The following is a 15,331-nucleotide window of genomic DNA, read 5'->3' on the forward strand; positions in this document are numbered from 1 at the left end:
GAGTACTGTATATATTGTATTCGGGCAAAACTGACAGCTTTTTCTTGTTTCGTACCCTGGTTTTTTTCAACGAAGATTTTTCATCTCATTAAAGAGAATTTAGCGTGTATTACACTCATGTAACAAACTTCTCTATGTGCTCTCTCTCTCTCCTCTACATTTTCATTCCCCCCATCCGGCTCCCATGTGTAGGGTAGCAAAGGGGTTAAGCTAAACTGGTTAACGTCCCTGCCTTTCCTTCAGCACTTTTTTCTTCTTTCGTTCTCTACCGGTATAGTTGTTTATTTTGGTTCTGTCAACTTTACGCGAAGAAAGTACTGGTGTACTGCGTAATTGTTGTGATTGAGATTTTTAGGGGCACGAACACTGAGTGACTCTTGTTCCTTGCGCCTTCCAGTTCATCTCCTGAGACGAGCGTGGAGGAATTTCAAAATAAATCAGTAAAAATTCAAAAAATAGTACAGTAAAAATTCACGAGTTTCATTATAGATGTGATATGAGAGCATAAGTTTAGTTTGAAGTTGAAATACGGAAGTGTCTCGAAGAATTAGAGATAATTAGAAATCACTGAGGCAACCGGGGAGGAAACTCAGAACAAATTAGAAACGATAGAAAAAAATAATACAGTGCAAAAGTCATAGGTCTCATTACAGATGTGATATCAGATCTTATTTTGTTATAGCGCAAGCTTGACACGGACAACAGAAGGCACATCTGACACACACAGTGCTGTGTGTGTCAAATGGGCCTTCTGTTGTCCGTGTCAAGCTTGCGCTATAACAAAATAAGCTATTCCGTACCAACAAGCCCCTATTGCTATCCTGATTCATATCAGAGCATAAGTTTAGTCTCAAGCCGAATTACTAAAGTGTCTGGAGCAATTAGAGTTAATTAGAAATCACTTATTACCGCACTCCAAAGATTGCATAACAGTCATGAATATTTCCTTTTACTGAGCGAAATTGCTTTTTTAGTTTTGCTAAGACCATTGCTTCGGTGGGAAAATACCGCATACCTTTAGGTTAGATTAAATAATATAGCTTTGCATTCGCAGGCAACATATACGTTCACACACACGCGTGTTTGGCAATATCTGTGTTTGCACAATGGAGCATTGTAAATCACACACTAACATTAGGCAACCTAGTAGTAAAATTGGTAACTCAATGTAACTGTGTTCCTATGTTCTTTGTGATGTGGAACTAGTAAATGCATAGTCAGGTAAAATAACAAGATCGTTAAGTGAATCACATGTCGGTAGACCACTGTAGGCTCCAGAAGATAAATGACACATAGCGAAAGAATCGCGAGTGAAGAGCCATGTCATAGCAGGTCCTCACAGAAACAACCAGCGCAGCTACGGAAGTACGCACAGAGCGAACACATGGCGACTAACAAGGGGACCAGAGAAGGCGGCCACCATACGCTCGCGCTGTACGTACATGCTACTTCACACCAACTAACAGAACAAGAAAACGTGTTAGCTGCACAACAACGTCGGAGCATTGTGGAACAACGTGAATGGCGCGTATAGTTTTCACCTCAAAGGCACCGACTGACACAGTGAACACGTAAGTGTATCGCTGAACGACAACACATCGTGCGGTGCTGCGTTTGTCGGGAAAGGATTGCAGACCTGCTAAGTTTGTGCGTGAACCATTATCCTTCATAGCTTGCGCCACAGAAAATAACAATTTGTCGAGTGGGTCAAGATGTCGAGCTTAGTAAATGAGCATCCACTTTGGCTATGGACCTTGCGCTATAACGACAGATTGGATGTCAAAGAAAGCAATTATCAACTTTTAGGAAAAACGTTTTCTCGTGGAGTAGCGGCATCATTGAGTTGGTTGCCTTGTTCCCAAATTGACAGGTCGCGGTGCCGCACCACTTACGCCTGTCTCACTTTCCTGGTTATTTTAGGCTCTTATTAAAGCAGCATTTTGAAGATTAGGGATGAGTATTCTGCAGATTTAGCTCCATGTCGCTTAGTAACTCTTTAATACGTAGCTTAGTTTTTGCACATCATCGTTAGCCATTGAATAGCAACTTTTTGACTCGCACGAGTCATACCATGCTAAATATATTGCTTCAAGTTTGAAGGACAGCCAAGAAGCCGTGAGCAGCGGGTACATTGTTAAATGAGGTAAGGTTAATAATAATGTGAAAATTAGCAGCACCACACAGAACAGAGAAATAACAGCAAGAAAAGCAGAGATAAAAAAAAATAAGTGACGTTTTCAATGGAGCCAATCCATTCCTACAGGAATTTTTTTCGGCCGTTGAGTATGCATAGGCGTAGGGAAAACAAACCGAGAGAAAACATGACTTAGCATCACAGACAATCCATTCCTTTGAACAGCACTGACAAGAACACAGTGATCAGTACGAATTCCTTATTGTTTCGCTGTTTAAAGAATTGGAGTTCAGCCACATATCCTACTCTGGGTCACGCGATAACTTATTAAACTTTTGCAACCATAAAAGTATTGCAACCACAGTTAATAAACTACAAAATATGAATTATCAGAAATGAAAATATAACAGCACACTTAGCAAGAAGCAGACAAGGTAAATGAAAGCTATGCCCCGACTTGTGGGGTCGGAGGGTGGCCATGTTGACGAGGACTTTCTTCTCTGGCGCAGGTCTCTGATGTCATCGGACACAGTTCCCAACACGTTGGGCACGGACTGCCTTGGCGCTGTCTCCACGTCTCGTCCAATAGATGTCGAACCAACCCGGGGGTAGTGCAATAAAGTATTTGCGTTCTTAATATGATTCAGAAGGTAATACTGTGCAGTCATCAAGTGGCACAGTTATCTCGAACCGCGAAAACGTCCCTTTGTCGCCACACACACAAAAAAAATTATATTTTGTGAACATATAAATTATGTGTAGGCGAACTTTATAAGTGGGGTCCTTTGTACCGTTTTGCGCAGTTTTGTTTCTATCATGACCGTTGTCAGCACAACTATCATGCCAGAGGATAGGAGTAACGGAAGCCACTTACAAGCACCAGCGACTGCTTAGGTACAGATATCGAAAAAAAAAGAAGACATAGCGCTCATACTAGCGTTGTTACTGTAGGACACTACGTTACTTAGAAGAGCGCTGTATTTATTAGCCTAATGCTGTCTTTATCAATCACTGTTGTGATCACCATCGTTGTTGTACGAGGGCCGTTTTTTTTTTTCAACTTCCGATAGGCTACCAATAAAAGACAAGTTCATCTAAAGCAATAATTTTATTACCAAAAGATTAGTACAGTTACGGTTACTTTTCGACATAATCACCAAAGAGATTGAGGCATTTGTCATATCTGTGGACAAGCTTTGCAATACCCTCCTCAAAAAAAGTTGCCGCCAATGAATTCAAGTAGTCCTTGACGTTGGTTTGAAGGTCGCCATTGGTTTGAAAGCGCTTCCCACCAAGCCACTTCTTCAGTCCAGGAAAAAGATGAAAGTCACAGGGTGCTAAGTCTGGACTGTATGGCGGATGATCGAAAATGTCCCATCCAAATTGTTCGAGAAGACGTTGAGTTGCTCCAGCAGTGTGTGGACGGGCATTGTCATGGATCAGAACAACTCCAGCGGTCAACTTCCCTCTTCGTTTTTCCCTCTTCCCTCTTCGTTCTGAATGGCTTTACGCAAACGTCGTAAAGTTTCACAATAAACAGCTGCAGTGATTGTGGTTCCGGGCTCCATAAACTCCACAAGCAACACACCTTGTTGATCCCAAAACACAGTAGCCATGGTCTTTCTGTTGTTGAAGGTTTTTTTGAATTTCTTTGGTTTGTTTGGTGAATTTGAATGCATCCATTGTTGTGATTGTCGTTTTGTTTCCGGTGTGTCGTATTGAATCCAGGTTTCATCTCCAGTCACGGTTGATTTCAAAAGGTTGTCTCCTTCATCCTGATAACGCTCAAGGAACTCCAAAGCTGACGCCGTTCGTCGAGTTTTGTGGCCGTCCGTCAACATTTTTGGGACCCAACGTGCACAAAGTTTTTTGTAGCATAACCGTTCAGTAACAATGGAGTACAAAACAGACCTTGAAACTTCTGGAAATTTGGTAGATAAAGCAGTAATGGTGAATCTGCGGTTTTCTTTAACCATTCTGTCAACTCGTTGAACCAGGTCATCTGAAACGACGGATTTGCGTCCTTGGCCCCCTTCATCATGCACATCATTACGTCCATCTTTAAAATTTCGACACCATTCACGCACAACACCATCACTCATGAAGTTTTCCCCGTACACTCGACTCATTCTCCGATGGATTTCTGCAGCACCATGGCCTTCCGCCTGTAGAAAACGAATAACACTTCGCAATTCACACTTGGCGGGAGCAACAATAACGTGGCTGTAGGACAATGCCGACTGACGCCTAATGTCAACAATGACGGAGTGTGTAGCGGGAGAGCTGCGCAGCTGCCTACAGCGCATGTCCGCTTTCTGCTGCCCGCGTAGCGCCTGCATGGAGCGATCGGAGGTTGAAAAAAAAAACGGCCCTCGTATTCTCCCTCAATTAAGGTGCACAACATCGCATTTACATATAATTTAGGAATTCTTGGTGAGAGTTCTTGAGATTTTTGATATTCTGTTCCTGCGCTATTTGTCATAATTCTAAGGCTTCAGTGGTGGTGCCACAATTGTAATTCGCATTTCACGTTTGCCAGCATGAGAGTAATTCTGTTATTTGAAAATGCGCTGATACCTTCGCCAAGCCCTGTAAAATGCAGGTAGCAGCAATTTTCATTGATTATGGAATAAAAAGAACCCAGGTTTTGCGGTTTAGCACGTCGCGAATTTAGCGTGACACAAGGTGGTGGTCGCGAGCAAAAAGACAGACTGGACAAGTGAAACATCCTTTTTCTTGCATCCCTGGGCTATATCGCAAGAGTCATAGAAGTGCAGCAATTAACCTCCTTTGATGCATTGTCGAGAAAGGCAAGTTTAGGAACGATGGATATTATTGATCATCGATTGGGGTTGAGGATTGTGCGAGTTGGTTTTGCATTATAGAACTGGTACAGCACAACATAGAAAGAAAGAAACAAGCCGAGCCGGCCAGATAAAGAAACAGAGCGCTGTTCCTTTATCTGAAGAGCAGCGCTCTGTTCCTTTATCTGGCTGGCTCAGCTTGTTTCTTCCTTTCTATGTTGCGCTGTACTGGTTTTAGAACTTATCTTCGAAATACTGGCTTTTGGCGATGAATCTGCAGTTTCGTCGAACGCCGACCACAATTGTAACGAATTCGCAAAAGGAAAACTATTTTTTAACAAAACGAGTCATGAAAATGGCCAGGCTTAGCTTGGTTCAGCCAAGAATGCATTGCAATATGCGGCCGCGTGCGACCGCGCCAGTTGGGGCCCAGCTTTTCCTCCGTGACGTCACGCGCCGGCGCAGTGCCCCTAGCGGGAGGAGCGGCAGTCAGGTGGTGGCTGCGGCCGCGCGCGACCGCGCGAGTTGGGGTCCAGCTTTTCCTACGGCTGTCGTGACGTCACGTCACGTGGTTGCGCTCAAGGTCAATGGTGGCTGCCCGGCCGCGCCCAAGGGCTGAACTGAGTGATTGCAATGTGCAACGCAGACTGAAAAGACAGGCTGAGACAGGCTGAGACAGGCTAAAAAGGGATTTCTTTGACCTTCCAAATATACGACAACAAAGAAAGAGTGGACAAGCTGATTTTTATGCGATGCATTGCACGGTATTTTGTGTAAGGCCAAACAAGTGGCCAGAAGTTCGCAGATTAATATGAACACGTAGTCTGCAAGATGGATAGCAAAGCTCGATGTAAGTGTTTCGGATAAAGTGCCAACTGCTTATCCCTTACCTGTTTGAGAGGCGTCAGTCGATACTAGTGCATGAGCAGGAAAAACTCACACGTGCTATTTTAAAAATTTGCAGTCCATGCAGAGTATTACGGGCCAGCACCTTCGCATTGCTATGAAAAGTATACCCAAACTTGCGGAAATTCCTAATTCTCAAAGAACTCACGCGTCGCATGACATTAGGCTGTTGACTATTTTTGCCAAGAATGTTTGCGTAAGCAAATTTTTGGAAGCTTGTACCTAGGCCGCATAGAAATGAAAAATCATGCCGGTTGTGAGACAAATGCTGGCTTACTGATGCCGGAACACGTTCGTAGGCGCGATTAAAAGTTTCCATCACGAGGAGATGATATTTTTACATTAAGCCAAGCACGTGTTCTTCCAGATAAGGAACATAGAAAGATAGGGAGGGAAGGTAGAGAGGTTAACTAGCTAATAGTTTCCGGTTTTTTAACCAGCACTGGCTTGAGCAAAACTGGGTGTAGAAACAGGGCAGAGAGAAGGAGATAGATAAAAAAAGAATATGAAACAGTGGAAAGAGAATTTCTATTAGAGGCAAAAATGATGTGATAAAGTAGCGTACCCCATCGCATACAGAACTTATTTTTGCTTATTTAATTTATTCGTTTCGTAAAGGTCCCAAGGCATTGCAGGTGGGAGTGGCAAAGCACAAAATACATAAATAATAGAAAATGCCTTGCTATAAGATGTTGGCTAATATTGGGCGAGGACGAGAAACGCACGTTGCGGGAATATTCCAGTACTTTGAATTCCATTGAATAAATGAACACAGGCATGACCAGTCGCCGAAATTATGTATTCAAGCAGTACAGAGTATTGTAGGTGTCCAACGAACGACGCAGAATTTAGACCGCTGTCCTACAACTGTAAAAACCACCATGATCAAATTCAGCAAAGATGGCAGGAAGTCTATGATACATATGAATGTTTGTTGTGCGTACGGATCAAATAGAGCATTTCTAAAGAGATAAAGGCAAACTTGTGCAACCTTGCAAAATCACAACTCAATTTCCTGCAAAGCAGGTTGATTCGAGTACTTGCAATACGAAGTTCATCTGGCTGTAATTAAAGCACATACTTTAAAACGTTGCCAGCGTATATATTACTAGCTCGTTTGATAACTTGCCCACATAGAACGCTTTCAAGCATTTAGGTTGTTTGAGTTCTGTGCTGTTTTATAGGTCACCTGCCAAGTGTGAGCGAGACATAGCGCGTCAGCCTGTCGTAGTTCTTCAGGTGCATGTTCTTTTTGGTGTAGCATCGAGGCCCGCACAATATTTTGTGCAGTAAGTATTGTACTGTTTCATACAGTATCGGTTGGAACAAACAATCGCAGATGCATGGGGGCAAGCTACTACCGGTAAGAACACAGCATTATTTGCGGAGGTGGTCTGGCCCGGTCGTAAGTCGTAAAGACACCACTACTCGTCTTCTTTTCTCCTTCCGTCCTTTATCGTCTTAGTACTAGCTTTGCCAAAATTAGCTGATCTTGGGCGCTATAACGTAAAACTATTCGAAACTTCTCTATTCCAATTCTGCTATCAGCCATCCACGATTGGTCAAAAACTTTTTTCGACCACGCCCGCTTCATCTGTCTGTCACGCAATGTCACGAAAACCGCGAGACCTCCCCATCTGATATGATGTGTACACACATGATTTGACAGAAAAAAGAAAAACAGGTATTTCTGATTTGACCACTTTTCGCCTTTAGTCCACGGCTATTGGTAAAAAGTTTTCGTGCGGCACCCGCTTCACCAGTCTCTAACGCGACGTCACAAAACCGCACAAACTCACCGCGTCAAAGTGACATGTACGCGATAAAGATGCATTAATATGCCGAACAAAACTGAGTTTTCTTCGGGATAGCCGTAGGCTGCCCCGTTCCGAAAGGAATAAAAGATGGCTGCCGCCGAACGCTGCGACGTTGACTACTCGTATCTGCCGGAGAGCATGGCTGTATTTGCGTATAATAAAACTTCTTGCGTGGCCATGTAACGTATTCGAGCCCTTTCGGCAGGCTTACCACCTCATTCTGCCAACTCTTCTTTGCTGAGGGTCAGTTTTAGTGTCATTCTTAAGCTTCCGTTGCATGCCGCCGTGATTTTTGACCAGCCACCACAAGCTAAGTAAGGGAAAGCCGACCAATCGCAGACGCCGACACCACCCTCTACATCCAGTTATCGATTTTCAGTGCACTGGCTCTGCCCCAGTGAATCCCTCTCCACTTGAGCGCTCTCATCGCCTCTCGTCAGCCAATTAGATACGACAAGCCGCTCATTGTAGGCAATGTTATTCGTTTTTTCAAGCAAACAAAAGTGACCTCCTATGAACGAGGAGATCGTTTGATTGGTCTGTTCAGACAACCCTGCGGGTGACTGCCCGGTGCTTGCGTTGGTGGTTACGCAAATTTGACGTCAGGAGATTGGAATCGAAACATGTTGGAACAGTTTTACGCTATAGGGCCCCTTGTTGCTGATTTATACATATATTGAAGCACTGAAGAGCATGTGATCAGCCGATCAGAGCAGCTACAGGCGCTACGGCACTGCTAAGATGCTGTATTATTCCCTGTTTTAGTGTCGGCGGAGCGGTCGGGGGGCCATATCGGAGGACAATGCTGCGTGTTAATTTCGTGTATAAAACGACTAACATCCTCTTAAAAAGACATACAAGCTCTTCTTGTATCTGGATCGCAATAACAGCCAGCTATGATGGAGTCCCTGGCAACCATAAAACAATTTTAAATGGCAATGCCAGTCGCAATACCACGGGGGCTTCAGGCGCTACCTGTCTGGGATGCTTGTTAGGTTTCCTTTACTTGTAAACACGTTTGTATATGCTATTCACTTTCCGGCTTACAGAAACCTGGCAACAAAGAGGATAAAGCTGAAGGGTGCAGAGTTTACGCTTCGGACTGGTAATCTGCAGGCCCACAGTTAGAATCCAGTTATACGGCTTCTTTTCTCTTTGCTTTATTTGTTTTATAAACGTCTCGGGAACATTTCGGGATTCTTTCGGTATGCGTCCGGAAGACTATGGTAGTGACAGAATAGAAGGTATTACTGTAAAATTGAAACATACCTGTATTTCGGCAAAACACAGAAAAGGGAGAAATGGTTTAATACCAGAAACTCGCCCTTTTAAATGTGCGCAATAATTCCCTTAAACATCCTTTGGTACGTGTGCAAGGGGTGAGTGATGGACACGACAAAACACCCTTAAGAGTGCGATTTCCCTTACTTTCAACGAATCATAAACAAAGTGTTCAGCATATTTCGCCAAAGATACTGAGAAATTCAACTACACACCTCGCACGAGTAAATGCATTCAAATTGTGAGAAAACAAGTACGCACTAATTATCCTCAAAGCTTATAATTACCCTACAGACGTCACACTTTCGGCACACGTTGCCAGTAGCGTAGCCAGGAATCTTTTTTGAGGGAAGGCACGCGATTGACCAGGGGAGGGAGGTGGGGGCGACTGGAGCAGGTGAGTTTTGTCGCACGTCTTTACATGCGTGATATCCCTGACACACAGAAATTTTAGGGTGGGGGAAGGCATGTGCCAGCGTGCCTCCCCTTTCACGCCAAGCCGCTGCACGTCAGCCATAAGATGGCCCGGTTTACTCTAAACAGGAAAGTGCTGCCTCGTTTGGTACCCCTAGGCCAGCGGCTAAACACTGTAAGCGTCGCAATAACGCCCCCGAACAGGCAGCCATCGGTGGTTTCGCAGTGTGAAACTTAGCGCCTTGTTGATCCACACAGTTCGAAATTTTCCCCGTGCCATATCTATATAGATACGGTGAATGGCTTAGATTTTGAGAATAGTGTGAAAACTGATATAAAAGCTTTTCGAGCGCTTCTGGTCTCCCTTACAGCTTTGTTGCAAAATAAGAAATGAACGCATTGTTCTGCATTGTCTGAGCGAGTGAAAAGAAGGCGGAGTGGGCTGTAAGCGATGCTCAGCTAAAACTAAGTTTAAAACTCAGTCAAACGAAGTAAAACTAAGCAAAACTAAGCTAAAGCTAACACTGGTTTGGCGGGTGGGTTGGTGCACAGTGGGGTCCAAATGGTTCCAGCAGGTGAAGAAAACACGAGCACAAGTAAAACAAAGTTGTTCAGTCCACGATTGTCCCGTCTGCGTCATTTTAGTTGTTCCCGCGTTTTTTTCACCTGCTGGAACTATCTTGACCTTATCATTAGACAGACACTGGCGTCTCTGCCGTGCACTGAAATAGCGCGCTTTTCTGCAAGCACACGCATCTCGCAAGTATGCAGAGACACGGTTCATTTTGAAGCAAATAGTTTTCAAATCAAACCACATCAATTTTATTCTCCACTTTACATGACGGATGGTCATTTTGGGCTGCAAGCTACATACGTGACCCAAAAGGCCATGCAATGCAGGGTGGGACAGGTAAGTGTGTATACATGAATAATAATTGTCATATTATTCGGGAACGAAAATCATCGTCATCATCGTCATCATCATCATCATCATTAGCCTATGTTATGTGCACTGCCGGACGAAGGCCTCTCCCTTTGATCTCCAATAACCCCGGTTCTGCGCTAACCGATTCGACTAGCACCCGCGAATTTCCTAATTTTATCGCGTCACTTAGTCTTCTGCCGTCCTCGGCTGCGCTTCCCTTCTCTTGGTACCCATTATGTAACCCTAATGGTCCAACGGTTACCTAACCTGCGCAGTACATGACCTGCCCAGCTCAATTTTTTCTCATAATGTCAATTAGAATATCGGCTATAGCCGTTTGCTCTTTGATCCAAACCGCTCTCTTTCTGTCTCTTAACGTTATGCCTAGCATTCTTCGTTTCATCGCTCTTTGGGTGGTCCTAAACTTGTTCTCAAGCTTCCTTGTCAGTCTCCACGTCTCTGCCCCATATGTGAGCACCGGTAGAATGCAGCGAGTTTACACCTTTCTTTTCAGTGATAACGGTAAGCTTCCAGTCAGCAGCTGACAATGTCTGCCCTATGCGCTCCACCACATTTTTATTCTGTGAATTTCCTTCTCGTGATCAGGGTTCCCTGTGATTAATTGACCTAGGTAAGCGCACTCCTTCACACGAAAATACTGAAACACAATTTCTATCACGGTGAGTTAGCAGCATTTCAAGAAACTTTAGCACGATCAGTTTCACTAAACACTACCATAGCAATACTAGATATGCAACACAATCTAACACCAGGTATACAACGCAGCGTGAGATTGATTTTGAGAAGAATAGCATTTGTTGATAAAACGAAACGCTCTTTAGCGTTGTTTTCGGCGGTGGTCGAAGATTCGCCGCCATAATTGTGCGAAGGGCACGTGCCCTTGCGGAACCGAGTCGTGGAGTCCGCTTAGCGCCTGCTTCCTGTGGCGCCTGCTGGTGAGGAGTTCGCCTTGCGTGCCGGTGCTGGCGCCACTTGAGACCACACACATATGTCGAATCAGCTTACATGCGCAGCCACCTATGCTACCGCTACAGATATGCTGGTGAATGGCTCTGTTCTCTACGGAATTACACAGTGCAGCAACAAACTCTGCCTGAGAATCCTCGTTGCCACAAACGTACACCTTCGAGCGCACCACACTATTAATAAAGTGAATAGCGTTATAGAAGGGTTCAGTTATTCGCTAACGGTGCAAATCGTCGTCGACGGTTAATGAACTCTTTCTTTTTGTCTAGTTAGTGACCATTTTCTTTGCCTTTGCGACCTAAACGAGAAGTGGGGCAGGGCGAGGGGTCTACGCAGAGGGCTCGGGAGAACTCGGGTCTGTGTACATGCAGCCTTCGTCTTTCCGCCGACGCGATGGATGAATGGGATAAGTTCATTGATGGTTAGGCATCTGTATTATCTACCTTGCAATCTTTGTTTCTAGATTGTTCGTTGGAGCTCGGTATATGTTTGATGGTGCAAATAAAGTATAATTCAAATTGTGTTGGAAAATAAAATGTACTCACTCCTACTTGCTGCATAGCCGCGTACCGCCGTATATTGTTGTAGATTTGCTAGCGTGCTTATCGATAGACTTTCTGTTGGGAGTATTAGGCTTCTAGGAAATTTTGACGGTGGCTCATGAGGAGCCGTGCCGTCGTTTCAACATTTATTTTTGTAGAAGGGTGAAGGCCGCAAGTGGAGCGGCAGCTGAGGCGACCAACGAGGCGAGCTTCCAGAGCGACACTGCGCGCGCCGAGCTTGCGCCTCGTGCACGCGCTGCGCACCTTTACTTTTCCTTTGCAGCCAGCACCAAGGCTGTGGGCACATACCATAGCGTCCCCACGTTGTGGTGTTGGTGGGTGCTACAGTAGCCTCAGCCCAGATAGAACAGCGAAATGGCGAGACAGTGTGAAGGTGCGACAAAAGGGTCCGCATTCAGTCCAAGTTGCCAACGGAAAGGGCGTGGTGTCACCACCACAGACCTCAAACGGACTCAGGCGCAAGGCGTCAGCTCGTCAGATCGGTGGCAGACAAGCCACAAGTCATCTTAATGCAGGAGACGCTCGCGTAAAAGAGATCACTCTATGGGCGTATCGCGCTGTAGCGTACAAAAGCGAAACTGGGCGAGGTATCCTTTGTCTCCTTTGGCGTCTCCTTGTGGAGCACACCGTTCCAAAATATCGGAGCGGACTAGAGGAGCAACTGATCGAGATCGTGCCCAGTAGATCGAGCAACACGAACATCTTTATTCTTAGCGTCTACAGTTCGCCTCCGTATAGGAACAGATACTCTAATGCACTATTCCATCCAGCAATCAGAGCGGCCAGAAACGCGCCCCTCTTAATTGCGGGGGACTTCAACACTCCGAAAACGATATGGGGATACGGATGTAACACCAAGAAGGGCACAAACTTAGCTGAATATGCAGCCGATTCTAAGCTCACGCTTGTTCCGGATCCTAGGTTTCCCACCAGAAGGGATAATTCGGTCACCCGAGACACAACGCCAAACCACGAATTGTTTCCAAATATCGAAAGCACGTGGGATAATCTTCCGGAGGACTTGGGTGGTGCGTTCTCTAAATCGCGGTGCAGGTCAAACCGAACGTTCGGTCAAATACGAATACGTCGGTTAGGATCTTTTTGGAAACGTTCCCACCGAAACGGCCCCCTCAAACGAATCCTTCAAAGATATAATTGACAATCTTAAACTGGCCGTCAAAAACGCGACCGAAGAATTCACCACAAAACTTGAAGTCCCCAAATGGACTCCCTGCTAGCGCATCTCCTGGAGGCTAACACGCTCTCGCGCAGAGGTGAAAAACGCAGAAATTAAATCACCGACGGCGAGTGACACTAACGTCAGTAAAGAAGGAAATAGAGTGGGATTCAGGACAACTGGTCCTGCAACAGTGGGACTAGACGTCCAACGAAAACGACTGGCATGAGAAGAGGTTTTAAGTGTAATCTGCTTAAAAGCCGCCTCAACGACAAGCAGTCAAGGATAGAGTTAAATCTCGCCGTCGATAGGCTCATACCTAAGCAGGTCACCTCGGGCCTCACAAACGAAGTAATTGTCGACGACCGGGCGCGAAATTACCTAGCTGTCAAGAAAGGAGATTCGCAAGGCAGAAACGCAAGAATGGCATACATGGGGCTAAACAGGCCAGAATTAGACGAACCTTTCACAGTTTCGGAAATCAGTCACGTACGCTTCAAATTAAATGGAAGGTCGGCCCTGAGGCCAGACGGGGCCACCAACAAATTATTCTGGAACCTGGACGACGGGGCCATAGAAATCCTAACGGCAGAGATAAACGAGGTGTGGAGCTCGGGACAGGTCCCGCCAGAAATGCGCACCGCAATGTGGTGCTCATCTCCAAATCGGAGAAACCTCCGCAAATAAATAACCTGCGTCCCATTTCTCTAACATCGTGCATTTGCAATGTGACCGAACATGCAGCACACAATAGAATCGTCAAACACATAGAAAACCACGAACTATTTAGGCATAGTCTAATAGGCTCCATGCAGGACACATATTCGAGAACGATACGTGGGACGTCCAAGGAATCATTGCACTCGACCTCGCTAAGGCCCTTGATAAGGTGTCTCACCAAATTTGACGGAAATTTGAACGAAATCTTGAACGAAATTTCCTTTTTCAATCTAGGGAGGAAATTCTTTAATTTCACTCTCTCGTTCCTATCGGAAAGGTAAGCGTTCCTTTCAGTGGGAACAATCTCGGGCAGTGCTTACGAACTGGGCAACAGCGGAACCCCTTAGGGCTCGGTGGTATCCCTGCTACTATTCAATATCGCCATGTATAAACTCTCCGAAAGGCTGGCCGAACTCCCAAAAACAGACCACGAAATCTGTGCAGACAACATCACAATCTTGTCCCCGGGGGGATCTCTGGCCGATTTAGAGCAATCTCTCCAGGCGGCTATAGAGGTAACGGAAGAATTTCTTACATGTACGGGTCTCAAGCTTTCACCTTCCATATCCGAACTCCTCCTCTACAGACAATCCAGGCAGGGTGTTAAGAGCCTCGACCCTCTGGCAACTCTGCCAGTCGAAATTACGACAGGAGAAGGGCACACCATTCCGAGGGTGAACTCCATGAAAATTGTGGGACTTTAATCAACGCCAAAGGCTGTAATGCAGAAGCCCTAAAGCTAGGCGCGCAAGCGAAAAATATACTAAGACTCATCACTAGAATCATAAGCAAAATGGAAGTACTCAAGAAGGACAACATACTCAGGGTCTTCCAAACTTTTTTCATCAGTCATATTACTCACACGGTGCCGTTCCTCAAATGGTGCAGCATTTAAAAGAAGAAACTCGACACGCTCATTAGGTCCGGAGTAAAAAAAAGACTACTCGGTTTTACACACTCCGCTAGCACAGTAAAACTACTTGAATTCGAAATTCACAACACCACAGGTGAATTAATCAAAGCACAGTTTATTGCACAGATCTCCAGGCTTTCGTCAAGTAAGCCTGGCATTAGGATTCTTGACAAAGCAGGTATATTCCGTATGCAGTTACTGCTCGACAGATATCCTCAGTCTAAATTAGCACGGGAGGGTATAAAGGTAGAGCCTATACCGAGGAACATCCACCTGATATATTGCTACGGGATAGTATTTCCAATGACGAAGAGCCGAGCACGAAGAAGACGAAGACGACGTTTGGAAGCTAGCGTGGGCTGTTGCCTCTTGGCCAACTGCGGCGTATTGCCTTGTAAATATACCTGTAAACAGCTTTTCGTCGGTGTCTTCCGACGTAACATATCTGGTGGAGGTGGACGTTTTCTGTACCTCGTCACGCAGCTTCGCAGTGGGCGGTACGTCGAGCCTTCCTTCATGGCTCCCGGCGACGACAACCCGACTCCACCGGCTCCAACACCTGCTGCCACTTCGACGACCTACATCACCCTCTCCGCTCCCCGTGATCCTGGCGTATTCTCGGCAAAAGATGGGGAAGACGTCGAGGACTGGATCAGCCTGTACGAACACGTCAGCCGCAATAACCGGTGG

The 15,331-nt window shown here is 45.5% G+C and overlaps 1 protein-coding gene across 1 annotated transcript in view; it reads left to right on the top strand.

The window, feature by feature from the left end:
- Positions 1–2,771, top strand: part of LOC135900526 (uncharacterized) — a 1,275,659-nt gene extending 1,272,888 nt beyond the window's left edge. Inside the window, exon 20 of the mRNA XM_070536290.1 lies at positions 2,644–2,771. Within this exon, the coding sequence (XP_070392391.1) occupies positions 2,644–2,746 (103 nt within the window). The 3' untranslated portion in view covers positions 2,747–2,771. The remainder of the gene's footprint in view (positions 1–2,643) is intronic.
- Positions 2,772–15,331: the final 12,560 nt, after the last annotated feature.

This window comes from Dermacentor albipictus, chromosome 3 (genome assembly GCF_038994185.2).
Source record: "Dermacentor albipictus isolate Rhodes 1998 colony chromosome 3, USDA_Dalb.pri_finalv2, whole genome shotgun sequence".
Classification (NCBI taxonomy): Eukaryota; Metazoa; Arthropoda; class Arachnida; order Ixodida; family Ixodidae; genus Dermacentor; species Dermacentor albipictus.